At 33.2% G+C, this 15,319-nt stretch overlaps 1 protein-coding gene across 1 annotated transcript; it reads left to right on the forward strand.

The window, feature by feature from the left end:
- Nucleotides 1–11,789: 11,789 nt before the first annotated feature.
- On the forward strand, nt 11,790–13,381 carry LOC114330108 (transcription factor Sox-3). The gene has a single exon (XM_028279425.2). The coding sequence runs from the start codon at nt 11,870–11,872 to the stop codon at nt 12,938–12,940; it is 1,071 nt and encodes a 356-aa protein (XP_028135226.1). The 5' UTR covers nt 11,790–11,869; the 3' UTR covers nt 12,941–13,381.
- The last annotated feature ends 1,938 nt before the right edge of the window (nt 13,382–15,319 follow it).

Below are 15,319 nucleotides of genomic sequence, written 5' to 3' on the forward strand. Positions count from 1 at the left end.
AACACCCACAAACACATTGAAAAATGCCACAAAGAAATGATTTCTGAACAATAATTGTTGGCAAAAATTTTAACTAAATACGTATTTTCTGAAAAAAATTATATAATAAATATACTTACAATCATAAAATGTATAAAAAAAATAAAAATTTGCATTGGGGATCGAACCCACGTATATTAGGGTTATCAGATTTGAATTCAAAGCACTTTAGAAATTAACCACTTAGACACACCAGTCATGTGGGAAGATACACCAACTGAACGTTTTAAACTTTTTGACAGTTGCTTACTCTCTGAATTTAATCAAATTAGTTTGATTTTTGTGGAATTAAGATATTAAAACACAACAAAACATAGAGTAAGAAAACAATATATTAGATGAAGATTGGCAGAAATTTTGTTAGTAATCAAATTATGTTAATCAAAGCATTACCTACTGGGTAGGTACATTTTACATTTTCCAAATAGGTATGTAATTTTTTATTACAATACTGAAACATTTACAGTTACGTACCTGTTGCTTTTAAAAACTATTTAAAAAGTCACTACAATTATAAATTTGCTTTTGTCTTTGTCCTCACAACAATAAAAACTAATATACACAACAATTGTTTACCCATAACCGCCATATTGAACAATTATTGACAGGTCATTGTAATACCCAATCAGAGCACGTATAACGTTTCAGCTGCGCCCAGCACCAAGACATTTAATGAATTCGCGCATATTATATACATTTACTCCCAAGCGCGCCTAAAGAAGTATAACCTCAAAAAAAAAACATCATTGTTACCAAAAGACTAAACATAATAAAATTGATAAAAGAAACATTGAATAAACGCTGTAGTGTTAGTAGATTTTAAATCAAAAGAAAATTGTTATGAAAACTGTAAAATGTAAAAAATATCTAGATCGAAAAAACATTATTACTTACTTTGTCGGATGTTGCAGAAAGCACCTGAAAATATAGATAAAAAGTAAATATACGTAAAATATTTGCACAGACTTTAACAGTTTTATAATTTTTTGTATAACTACTAACATATATCTAAGCAATACTTTTAATTTTCGACCATTTTTAAAGGGGGGTGGTCCACGGATTCTTATTAAATTTTAGTATATTATTCTACGTTAAAAAATAGCCTACAGCTTTTTCTAGCTCTCTAAGTAACGCTGGGCCTGAGATATGCCCCTCTAAAGGGTCAACAATTAATTATATCAGTAGTAATTACACGTAAAATTATCGATTTGTATCCAGAGTGACACTTTGACAGTTTTAATTTTGTCATTAGAAATTAAGTCGAAATGATGTCAAACTGTCACGAGGGCAAAACAAATCGATAATTTTTAAGAGCTCGAGAGTAATTCGGTAAGATTATTTCATGAATAAAACTGTCTTTTTAAACCATTTTAACTAATATTGTATTGATATCTTCGCCTGAATATTTGCTAAACCTGTTTATGGCGTTCTCTTTGACAAGGTTGTCAAACATTAATTGTCATTAATGTCACTGAATGTTCATTTTTGCGAAGCAACGAAGGGCATCTGACGTCATTGTTGAAGACGGGAAATTTACGAAAAAAATTATCACTGTAATTTTTATTTTTGTAGCTTCCTATTGGTCACAATCTCTATGAATGAAAGAATCTTCGAAATATAACCAAAATTTCAAATTTTCCTTTTCCTACTGTTACGTCTACGTGCCCCAATAGATTTTACATTACAACTAGCCCCAAGCGCGGGGTAAATTGTAACAATGCACTTGTTTTGGTAAAATGCTAGTTGATTAATAAATAAATACCAATCTTTTTAATTTTTCTTCAGTTCAATTTTATTCGTAAAGAGTTAAACTGGTGATTAGTGTTTAATTAGTGATAATTGGGAAACTCACTGTCAAGATATATTTGATTTTATGAAAATTGTTACAACTAGCCTCCGGCTCGGCTCCCCTATTCCAAGACGGTTACAAGCAGTGATCAAAGTTTGAGGACGGAATACTCACTATTATTTTTTTTTAACAAAACTTTAAAATGTGACCTATTAAGTAATACTTAGTTTCAAGCCATTTTTTGTTTTTGTTTTTGTTTTTTCCAAAAATGTCAATGTATCTAATATATATTTTTTATTACTCACTTAAAATGTGTTTAATTTTTTAATGATTTACTTAACACGTGTTAAGTAAAGTTTTCTTAGAAATAAGTGTTTTGGTAACATGAACAAATAATCATATTGAAAATATTTACGATAATTTCAAAAAGTTGCATATTTTTGTCCATGAGTGTATAAATATTTTATGCAATCTTTAATATCCTATGAAAATTAAATACAACCTTCATTTTGTATTAGATAAATACATATAAATAATTCAAGACAAATCCCTCTTACACCCCAAACACCTTTTTAGGGGACCACACCTCCCCCGCTCCCATCCATAATAATTCATCTCCGAATCTCGAGTAATCATCACATTGTTAAAAGAAGAAGAGCGCAGCCGGAATAAGAGAAAGAGAGACAGATAACTATCGGGACAGAAGGGTTTCGGCCAATTACAGTAACAATTACTTGAGATTCTATCTGCTGATCCATAAATATGAGAAAACAATGGATGGTGTTCGAGGCCCGCGGCCTCTTTCTGATCAGGTAGCCAACTACTTTCTGTTTGTTCTTCTTCATTCACAATGCGAGTGTGTATTATTGTATCTTTTTTTGTGTTTTTGGTGTCGGTGGTCGAGCTTCTACGGCACAAAGGGAATTAAATTTGAATAAAAGTGGGTATCAATGAAGGTGGTAGTCAATGGGACGATTCAAAAGCTTGTTGTTGTGTTGTTGTTGTTGTGTTTGTATTTAGTATTCATAATTTTAAAAGCGCTCATTATTGTGGATAATATTTAAACGTTTTACGGACGTTTAAACGATGGTTTATTTTGGTTATAAAGTTTATTGTCTGTCTGTAAACTTTTATAAAGAGTGTCATTAAATCATTTATGTTATAGAGCAAAAAATACGTATTTTAAAGAAACATATTTTTTTTTGGAGGAAAATTTATTTACGTCTATTTTAGTAAAAAATATTACTATCGTTTTAAAAATCACGCCTTTGCAAAATAGAGAAATAGAAAAACACAATAATAAAGAAGAGCCTGCAATATGTACTTACCAGATATCATTGGAGGAAAGTAACATTATCATGTATCAAGTAAAAAAGGTTTCGAGAGATGAGATGAGAGACGAGATATGATGGGAGTCACGCATACAAAAATTGATGACAACTAATATGGTAAGACCATGTACAGAGAATGCCAGATGACAGGGTCGGAGATCCATCTTTCTTTTGCCTCTCGAATTTTGTTTCTGGGGTTTCTCTGAATTTTTTTGCCACATTCATTCCTCTTCTCGAGAACATATCGCTCCACATAATTCTTCACATCTCCAGCCCACTTTAGCGTTTAAATCGCCCATTATAAAATATATATTATCATTAAAAATAGAAAATCTATGGTTTCGTTTTGATTCGACATTAATTTAATATATTATCATGTCATTTTGGTTAGTTTTAAGACATTGCTTTGTTCATAGAAGGTCTCAATGGTGTCTTCAAAGAAGAAACAAGCTAGGAAGAGATGAAAAAAAAAACAGGAATTGGCAAAACGATATAAAAAGCAAATGGAAACAATAGAAGTAAATATCTAATAAAGACAGAAACACAAAATTAACGAAGCCAAGAGTAATACCTACTATTTTTTTTTATATTACACGATGTCGGATGGAAGTTAAAATTTCTTACTTAACAAAAAACAGTTGTTTAACAAGAAACAATTTTTTCTTGTACATTGACCAAATAAATTGTACCTATTCTGCCTGTATTTAAGGTGATACAGTAGCGATCAACAGGTAGCAAAAACGCGTTCCAAGATTGCGGCTGTAATTTTGAATATTTTTTCGAGATATTTGGCACACGTATTCGTAATATACTAAAGAATGGCGGTACAGAGCCCAATTTGAAAAATATATTAATATGTGGAAATTACTCTGTAATTAAATACAATATTAAAAAAACGAGCCTGTACCGCCATTAAGAAGAACAAAAAAATACACTTTCTTCAAATAAACTTTTTTATCCGATGCCTAGATTTTGTGTCATTTTGGAAGTACTAAATTTTTTTATTTCATTAGTAGTTCCAAAATGACACAAAATCTAGGCATCGGATAAAAAAGTTTATTTGAAGAAAGTGTATTTTTTGTTCTTCTTAATGGCGGTACAGGCTCGTTTTTTTAATATTGTATTTAATTACAGAGTAATTTCCACATATTAATATATTTTTCAAATTGGGCTCTGTACCGCCATTCTTTATTATATTACGAATACGTGTGCCAAATATCTCGAAAAAATATTCAAAATTACAGCCGCAATCTTGGAACGCGTTTTCGCTACCTGTTGATCGCTACTGTTTCCTCTTAAGGCCTTCTCAAAACTGCATTAAGAAAATATCACTTCTTGAAATATGTAAACGTAATTTTGGCTCTACAGCATAAATTAACCTGTCCAAATACTTTTTAAAAATTCTTGGTAAAACTCATTATCTAGTCGGTAGATACTGTGGAACTGTGGAATTTCCACAAATTTATTCAAAAAAGTCTATTCCAATAAATAAACTTATATTTTTTGACTCATTTTCCACAACTGAGTACTAATTTTAGTACAGTACAACATAATATAATGATACCTATACCTTAAGTAGATACTTATAGCAAGATGGACAGTGAAAATACAACATAAGCTGAAAGAAGTTCGAATAGAAGACCTTATCAAACACAACATCCGAAGATATACAAATCCGAAGAGGAGTACGACAGGGTTGCGTCTTATGACCGCTATTATTTAATCTGTATTCGGAGTTCGGAGTATATATTCAGAGAAGCATTAGACGAGGTCCAAGGTGGAATCAAGATTAACGGAACCACGGAACCAGTATAGACAACATCAGATAGGTACACCGATGATACGGTCCTACTAGTAAAGAACGCACAAGAACTACAGAATATAATAAATGCGGTAGTTCGTCACAGAAAAATGTTTGGTTCACACTTAAACGTTTCCAAAACTAAAATTTTAGTAGGTACCTAGTACCTACCTATTCTCAAAGACACCAATTAACGTAGGTACATATGTATGCCAAAGCAGATCATTTGTATGTAGACAGTGGCGTAACAAACTCCGTCGGGGCCCTCCCGCAGAATTTGAAATGGGCCCCTTTTAACCCGGGAGCAGTCGCATCGTTAGAAAAAATCCAACTTTTTATCATTTTCCGTGATAACTTAATGAAAAATTTTGCAACATAACTTTCCACTTGTAAGTGCCTCAAAGAAGATTGTAGTAATGCGTAGGATTTTTTTTTAATTTTTTTAATTTCATTTTTATTTTTTTTGTGGAATTTATGGCTTTGGTGGGAACCAATTAGTTTTAAAATTGTTAGAAATAGATATTTTTAACATAACAAGCAAACAAAAATATTATAAAATTAAAATTTGTTTTAAATTCGTATTGTTAGATTTTGTTCTACGCGCGACTGCTTACGTGACAGAAGTGAGCGCGACTGCTCTTGCGTTAAACAATTACTAAATACGACTTATTTAACAAAACTTTTTATAATTTCATTAAGAAACGTACTATAATTAATAAACAGCATATCAAAAAGTTCTACTCCAAAAGTGGATGCTTAATATTTTATTAAACAAATTAACTGCGAAATTAGTTTTGTTTTAATATACACGAAAATATAAATTTTATAAAAAACTGACTCGACCATTGAAAATTCAGAAAATGTTACATAACAAAAAAATTAAAAGTTTTTCTAAAATTACATCTACAGCTTCTATATTTTTTTATTTATAACGCTCGAGTCACCCTTCCCACAAACATTGGCAGTGGCGCACTGTATGTCAGCGTTCGTCGTAGCGAGCAGTTGAGTTAATTTAAGATTAGTTTTTAAAATTAGAAAATCTACGGCTTCGTTTTGATTTAAATCTGTCTCCTGCCGAATCGAGTCGACATTCATTTCATTACTTTTTAACTAATTAATCAAATTAAATTTTACAAATTGGCAATGAAAGAAGAACGTTAACGATATCTTATAGTTATATCACAAAGAAAAAAAATTATGTGCATAAGTACCGTGTGGGTGTAAAATGTGGTACTAATATAATTTTAACTATATAAATCTGAAACTTACACAAATTATTTTTTAAACATCGTACTAAACCGTGTTTTATTAAAAAAATATATCAAAACTTTTATTCAAATAATACAACGTCCCAAAAAATGTAATTTTTGAAAACTTCGTAGTTTTACAGAATAACTACCAGTTTTAACTGGATGTTACTTAAATGTAAACGCCTATATTACAATTGTATTGGTGTTTTTTAAAGCCTAGGTGTAATCTTTAAAATGTAATTATTTTACTTTGAAAATTAAATAAACAACTTCTCTTGTTGTTTTCTGTACAACTTACCTACAATACATTTAATAACCAGCTTTAAAAATAGTAAATGTTAAAACAATTCTTTCTTGATTTCATTGTGTTTTCGTAGCTTGGAACCTATGGGAAACTTTTTTATTACATATCTATATTACGAAAAAAAGTTATTCTTCATGAAATGCTCTGCATGGTATAAAACCTAAGTTGCAATAATCAGATATTAAATTTTATTGATTTTATACGAGGTATATCAAGAAATATTATTTTCGCTCAATAGTACCTATACTACCTTTATATTTTACAATATTGAAAAATTTTATTATAAAAAGTTGTTCGCAATTAAAAACTATGTTTAAATATGCAATTATACCATTCCAGTTGAAATATTGTGAACTATAAAGGTACTTAACTCTTAAGAGAGAAATTCATATTTTTCGGCACACCTCGTATAAAGTTGGTAAAATGTGATATACATATTACGATTGAATCTTCGTTTTGAGATAATGTACAGCTTTTTATAAAGAATCTGATAAGAATTTTATAAAGAATTTTTTCGTAAAATTAAAAAATTAATAATAAAATAGTTTGTGATCTGTCTTTAAAAAGACAACCAAATGCAACGATGACAGTAAAATTCTCGCGTTAGATTTCATGTAATAAAATAGTTATTATAATTGTAATAAAATGATGTTGGTTATCGGTAATTTGAGAAATATTTGGAAAAATTATTTTTTTATTTACAAGAATGTAATTAAATATTAAAATTAAAATCGTATATTGTTAAATATAAAAGTACTTTATCCTTGAGTTAAATTCCTATTTTTTGACTTACCTCGTATAAAATTGATAAGATTTGATATCTGATGGTTTATCTGGCTTATTTTGTATCTCAGCTTTAAGACCATTCAGAGCATTTCATGAAGAATAACTTTTTTCGTAAAATTGATAATAAAAATGTTTCCCATATGGTTCGAAGCCACGCAGATATACTGTATGAGTGCTCAAAAAATTTATTTTGAATTTTCAAATTGTAATGTCTGACAGGGCCGTAACTACCATTGGGGCAACCGGGGCAGTGCCTCGGGGCCCCCGGCGAAGGGGGCACCGCGATTGTAATCGCGTTATATGTACTGCCTATAGGCAATATAACGCGATTAAAAACCTACATTATAGCCGAAGAATGTAAGGAACATTATACATATGTAGTATATTTTTTATGAAAACAGAAAAGATGCTATATATTGATGGTAAATATTTAGCTTAAAATAATGTGATTTCAAATTTTTTTTTGTGTTGGTCAACTAAAATAGCAATATGTAGGTAGGTACAGGAAACTTCAGTCATGGAGTACATTAAAATGCGTTTTCAAGTGGTTAAATATCAATTTTCCCGGACTCCTTCTGCTTGGTGATTAACCCCAGACCCCCCGGTAGAGGGCCCCCAGATCACGTTTGCCCCGAGGCCCTCAGCGTCGTACTTATGGCCCTGATTTAATGACATATTCGAATTCAGCATAATCAAAAAGCAAATAGAAACATTTTTGAACAAAGTAAAATGATGAATTCACCGATATCTTTTAAAATTATTTAATATAAAACAGTTTTATTGTTTAAAGAATTAATAAACAATTAGAGGCATCTGTGAGTAGAACGTTTCACTTTAAGATAAGACATATCAACTAACAAAAAATGTTTTAGAAAAATATAAGCTTGTTTGATTTTTTCCGAAACCGAAACAATGCAAGTTTTTCTACATTGACTCCCCTAAAGCGTAAGTGTTATAATTTCCTTATCTTACCGTTTATCTGTTGAGAGATTATCCAATGATTACACAAGAAAAGTCGTCAATAAATGCGTACCAAACTGATGCAACTATAACCGTAAAACAACACAAACATAAATAACATTTAATGCAAACAACCAATATGAAATTACTGGCGATAATATTGTATCGAAATACTAAAAGTAGGTAAAGAACAGAGAGAAAGAAAACCCATTTTTAGATTTAAAAATATTGTTCTTAAATTCGGCAAATTGCAATTCTAATATCTTTCAATAGTCACGTACAAAGCATTATATAGTTTATTGTCGCTGCCATAAAATTTCGGTAGGCCGGAAGGGATTAAGTTTCTAGATATTATGAGATGATTCACTTGGCAAATACGTCTAGTTAGAAATTTTTACGTTTTTAAATTTAAACAGACAACGTAAAAATAATACAACAATAACAGATTTTTAAATAATATCAGATGACAAGATGGGGCCCTTTAGCATTGGGGCCCCCCCGCAAGCTTCATGCTGCGGGGCCCTCTGTTGCGCCCCTGTATGTAGATCATTTGTATGCCAAAGCAGTACATTTGTATGCAGGGCAGATCAACAACAGATGCAATTTTCATTATAAGACAGTTGATGGAAAAATACAGGAGTAAAGAAACAAACGCTCATATGGTATTCATTGATCTTGAGAAAGCATATGATAGAGTTCCTCGAGAGATTCTGTGGTGGGCACTCAATAAAAAAGGAGTCCCTGGTGAATATGTAAAGATTGTGAGGGATATGTATGAGGGAGTAACGACTAGTGTTAGGACAGGTGTGGGAGAGACTGATAAATTTCATGTGAAAGTAGGATTGCACCAAGGCTCGGTGCTTAGTCTTTATCGATTCTCATTAGTTTTGGACCAGATAACAGCGAAACTGCAGGGTAACATTCCACGGTGCTTAATGTATGCTGATGATGTCGTGTTAGTAGGAAATAGTGAAAGAGACTTAGAAGAAAAACTGGAACAGTGGAGGCAAGCTCTGGAGGAAAAAGGTTTAAAACTTAGTAGGACAAAAACAGAGTATTTGGAATGTTCATTTAAAGATGGAGTTACTACAAATAAAATGGTATCTTTGGATGGTCAACTGATTGTAAAAAGCAATAGTTTTAAGTACCTGGGATCGGTATTACAGAGTAATGGAGAAATAGATGGAGATGCATGCAGTAGAATTAGGGCTGGATGGATGAAGTGGAAAGAAGCGAGTGGTGTGTTGTGTGACAGAAAAGTTCCAATGAAGCTGAAGGGAAAATTCTATAAGACAGCCATAAGACCGGCTATGATGTACGGAACTGAATGTTGGGCAGTGAAGAAGAAAGAGGAACAACGAATGCATTTGGCGGAAATGAGAATACTTAGATGGATGAGTGGAGTGACAAAGAAGGATAAAATTGGAAATGAGTATATTAGGGGAAGTCTATGTGTGGCACCAATTGATGTCAAAATGAGAGAGCATAGGTTAAGATGGTTTGGTCATGTTCAACGTCGAGACGTTAATCACCCAATACGAAGAATAGCTGAAGTGCAGATTCCTGGAAGGAGTAGGAGAGGAAGACCAAAGAAGACCTGGGAGGAGACGATAAGGCAGGACATGTTGGTAGAGGGGATTGACATTGATATGACCCAAGATAGAATTGTGTGGAGAAATGCAATTAGGGAAGCCGACCCCGCATAGGGATAAGGCAAAGATAAATGATGATGATGGCATTTGTATGCCAAAGGACAGAAATAACGTCCATAAAACATTTGGGAGTAATGTCAATAGGCTTTTCATTCACAGTCATTTGTTTCGAGCTTCTGTCATATGTCGTATAATCCGTGTACTTATATTAATATTATACACAGATTATACAACATATGACAGAAGCTCGAAACAAATGACAATAGATGAAAAACCCTATAGCCAGTGTAACCCAAAAAAAGAAATTCTATCAAGAATCGAACAAGCGAGGAACACACGCACGAACATAAAAACATTTTTTACAAGACTACAAGACTAGACCTTAGTCTGGAGCTGAGAATCTGAATGATCAGATGTTATGTGTTTTCTGTCTTGCTATATGGCTGTAAAAGTTGGACAATGGATTCTGAAACAGAAAAGAGAATAGATGCCTTTGATATGTACCTATGTAATACAGTACAGACGGATGCTGTGAATAGTGTAAATTCCATGGGTACAAAAACTTTCTAACAATGAGGTACTTCGGCGCATGAAGAAACAAACAGAATTACTTAAGTACCTACTAAGAATAATCAAGGAAAGAAAAATACGATACTTGAGAAAGGAAATATATGAACTGCTTCAAATTAGACCTATTGGAACAATTGGAAGGTAAAGTTCAAGGCAAAAGCTCAGTAGAAAAACGCCAGAACTCCTGACTGAAAGACCTGAGAGGATGGTTTGATCGCTCATCCGCAGAAATTTTTCGTGCAACAGTTTCCAAAGCTACAATTGCCACTTGGATCGCCAACAATTAAAACAGTAAACCTTCTCAGAATTTGCATAAACTGTAAGTAGGTAGATACCTATAACAAACCGTTTTCAGAGAATTCGTAAAAAGTTTTTATTTTTCAAAACTGCTATGTAAATCTAAATGTCTCAAAAACTTTTTCTAAAATAAAAATATCTACCTAGGGATTGATGCGATTAAAAAAATCAATAAATATAGTATCTAATAAAAACAAGACACCACGAAACAAGAACAGAATCTGAACATTCAAAAGCATTTTAGAACATCAAAATAGCAATAATTGTTTATTACGAACTATTAAAGAAAAGATACAAAAAAAATCACGTCGAATAAACCATAGCCAACAAAAATTGTGTACCTACTTTATTTGAAAAATAAATAAGCTCCTCTATAATTTGTATCAATATAATATTAATAGAGTCAATTATCGTTTTTTAGAAGTAACAATTCGTCGGTTCGCACGCTTGAGTTGCTCAAGAAGTAAACAAAGCGAAAAAATTGTAGAAACCTTTCGCATTTTTCATCAATTAGCCTGAACTCTTAACCTCAACGACGACGGCGTGAAAAAACCCTTTCATTCACATCTAGTGGGCCATTGTCAAAATATTTACATGCCCCAATTACACTAAAGCTCTCTTTTCCTCCGCCGTTCCCCATCTCCATCGCAAAATTAATAAAATAAAAAAAGAAGAAGCAGAGTAGCAGCAATTCCTTTTGCTAAATCCCAGTACCTTCATTAATTAGAGATTTTTGAACACGAAATGATGCGCCCCGTATTAATTAATTATTATTGCTCCGTACAGTAAAAATACCCTCTAGGTATAATTAGCAATCGCGAGTAATTAGTTGACGACTTGCGCGCAGCGGTGTTGCAGAGTGGGGGCCCCTAGGAGGCGTAGCCCGCATGCGGACTTGCGCACCATTGGCCCACGCAAAACATGGCAGGCGGTTCTGTCAATCAAACCGGTTGGTGGGGACGCGAGCACGCACCAGCACATTGGTTAGTCATAATAGAGTGTGCCGCTGTTCAGTGCGGAGTGCCCGTGAGTTTTTGTGTGTTACAAGTGTGTTGTGAAAACCAGCAAACTGTTTGCTCCAACGGAAGACATGTTGACAATGGAAACGGACCTCAAAGGAGGTAATTTACATGGGAACATTCCCCCGCACCATTCTTTACAAAATTACGGTTCTCTCAGTGCTTTAAGTCAAGCTCCGATGCACGGATTAACGCAACATCCACACCAAATCCACCATCAGCCCCAAGGACCACAAATACACCACCAGCATCAGCACCAATCGCAAAACCACCACCAACAACCCAGCCATCAGCCTCAACAACAAAATAATAACAACAATAATTCGTCGAAAGCGCAGAATATGGAACGGGTAAAGCGACCGATGAATGCCTTTATGGTGTGGTCCAGGGGGCAACGGAGGAAAATGGCTCAAGAAAACCCCAAAATGCATAATTCGGAAATATCGAAACGACTAGGCGCTGAATGGAAACTACTAAGCGAATCAGAAAAAAGGCCTTTCATAGACGAAGCTAAACGACTACGAGCTGTACATATGAAGGAACACCCCGACTACAAATACCGGCCTAGACGTAAGACAAAAACGTTGTTAAAGAAAGATAAGTATCCTTTAGGAGGCTCAACATTGCTCCCGAGTTCGGATCCTACACGATCCGCTCCTCCTTCAGTACAACAAGTAGCCGCAGCTAGAGAAATGTACCAAATGCCTAACGGATACATGCCCAATGGGTACATGATGCACGATCCCAGCGCCTACCAGCAACAATACGGTACCGCAAACTACCCCAGATACGACATGGGCCAGATGCAGCACAACTACATGAACGGAGGCTATGGTTCCTACACGACAACGGTACCGAACAGTGCGGGATCTCCTTACGGCATGCACCAGGCCGGCTCGTCGCACAGTCCTTCTGGTTCTAGTATAAAATCGGAACCCGTGAGTCCAAGTTCTGGCCTCCACACGCCGACCCCTGGAGGAATCAAGCGAGAATACGTGGGGCAACCGCAGCAGGGCGATCTGCGCCAGATGATTTCCATGTACCTGCCAACCGACGGAGGAGTGCAACATATGCAGCATCAGTACAGCAGCTCCCCCGACCCCATGGCTCAAGGGCCCTTGGCCCCCCTGACGCATATGTGAGAGCCGCTCTTTGTGGCACAGGACATTGATGTGCCGCAACTGTGAAAATTTTTTATGTGTACATAAGACTCAATGTCTCGGTTTTGTTTCTTGACGAGCATCAGGTATGGCTTTGAAGTCCTTTTAACTTTTCATTTGTTTATCATGCACCGAAATTTGGCCTTCTTTAAAACAAGGGAAACCCTTTTAGTAAGTTACATCAATTATTTAACTAAATAATCTCACTCATACACAGATATTATATGATCTTATCTTAAGGTTTATATCGAATTTTGAACTTTTAATATACAAAACACTTTTAACGTTTAGTTAGAAGAATCTAATTTGACGAATATTCCATAATTTCATACATATTTATTTATTTTGATTCAAAATTTCTGCTCATCGGCAGTATTTTACAAAAAACCAATACATTACTTTGCTTTTGATGACTAAACCAAGTATTTGTTTGTTAATATAATTCACAACATTTCTAATACAGTTTTAAACAATTAAAAAGTGATTTATTTTTAAATATTTTGAAAACTTGTTCTTATAAATAACTTTTTTTATATTGGTAATTAATATCTTTTGTTATTGCCTATCAAGTACTATAAATATTTGTAGATGACATTAATTAACTAATACGTTTAACCGGATTACGATCTGTGATGTTTTTATTATTTTGATAATTTGTTCTGCTATGATCTTATTGATTTTGGTTAATTTTTGTTAACAGGGCATTGTTTTTAATCATTTTGCATATTTTCCTTTGCTGTTATTTTATTGACAGTATATAGGTATTTTTGTCTTAAGGGAAACGGAGCCAAATAAAAAATTTTGACACATGTCAAAATTTTAAATGTATTTATTTTTTTTGAATCCTGAAAAAACTAATAAGTATTTTTGAAAAATTTAAACGCAAAATTGCCGCTACTTTTAAACGCTACTTTATTGCCGAGAGCCGAAAGTTCCTTAGAATAAATAAAAAATTTCTTTTGAATGAAATATTTGCAATTAAAAATAATACTAAAGTTTTTCTTTTATTTTCACCCCTGCAAGTTTTCAGGGACTTTCGGCCCTCGGAATAATGTAATCTTTCATTCTGGATTTAAATTTTTCAAACATATTTATTAGTTTTCTCGGGATTCGAAAAACATGAATACATTTAAAACACATTGAAAATTTGGACATGCGTCAAAATTTTGCATTTTGCTCCGATTCCCTATAATTACACCAGCTATTAGCTGGGGAAAATAATATTCTCTCGTGACATGTGACAAATCCTCTTATCTGAATTTTTTGCAGATATTTCGGCATATTTTTTAATCCTTAACAATTTAGGGTAAAAAATTTCTTTTTTTCGATTTACAGTATTTTGAAGGGTAGGTATTAACATTTTCTAACGGTTGAATTATTAGTTCCCCTTCAGTTGGTCCAGTTTTAGTGCTATTCATCTTCATTTCGCCTGAATTTTCATTTCAGCCTCATTTTTAACATTCACAGACAAGGGTTATGTCAAGTTAACTATTTTTTGTTATAAAAATGATTTTTTTTTCTCGATCTTCTTTGATACATATTGATAGTTTAACTTTAAAAACTTTCATTTGGTATACGTAGAATTGTCGTGTCTTTGTTATTTTCTCGGTATACATATTGTGATTGCGCGCAGCGGTCAAATACCTCCTGGGGTACTCTACACTCTAATACCCGAAAGTTAGGCTTGGACCGAAGGGTTAGGTCTTCCTCCTTTGAAAATTGTACTGTATAATATATAATATATTAATTTTTTAATTAATTAATTTTTTAAAATCAGCAAAATTTCCGTTCAAAACGAATAAGAAGTAAATAAAACTTAGACACCCTGTTGAGAACCCTGACCGCTGCGCGCAATTGCAATCTGCCCTATTTTCTGACTAATGTTCTTGCAAAAAAGTCTCTGGGATAAACAAATAGAATAACTTTTAAACTAATTGATGGATCAATCTGAACTTTTGAATTACATGATACTCAACTTTGATCAACTTAAAAATCGCCATGTTAAAGCATTTTTTTGTTTTAAAAGATAGTTTTGTAATTTTACTTCAAGTGGTAAGCAAAAAATCAAAAAAATGACATTTTCTACACTAAATTGTTATTAATTAAAAAAGACGCCAAAATCTCTGCAGAAAACCTGTAAATTTTCTTTATATAAGTCTAACTAAAATAAAAAAATCAGATGCCTGGATTTGTATCAGTTCAGAGATCAATTTTATTTCACCGAGCTATATGTGATAATTTTCTCAAAATACGCTTTTATCTTGATATTCCTGGATCTTTTTTTCATTTCCAAATGCTACTCATTTATGCCAGCATGCTGGATATCTTGATACATGAAGGGCTTATTCTTTTCCAAAATGG

The sequence above is a fragment of the Diabrotica virgifera genome, chromosome 3 (assembly GCF_917563875.1).
Source record: "Diabrotica virgifera virgifera chromosome 3, PGI_DIABVI_V3a".
In the NCBI taxonomy this organism is placed as follows: domain Eukaryota; kingdom Metazoa; phylum Arthropoda; class Insecta; order Coleoptera; family Chrysomelidae; genus Diabrotica; species Diabrotica virgifera.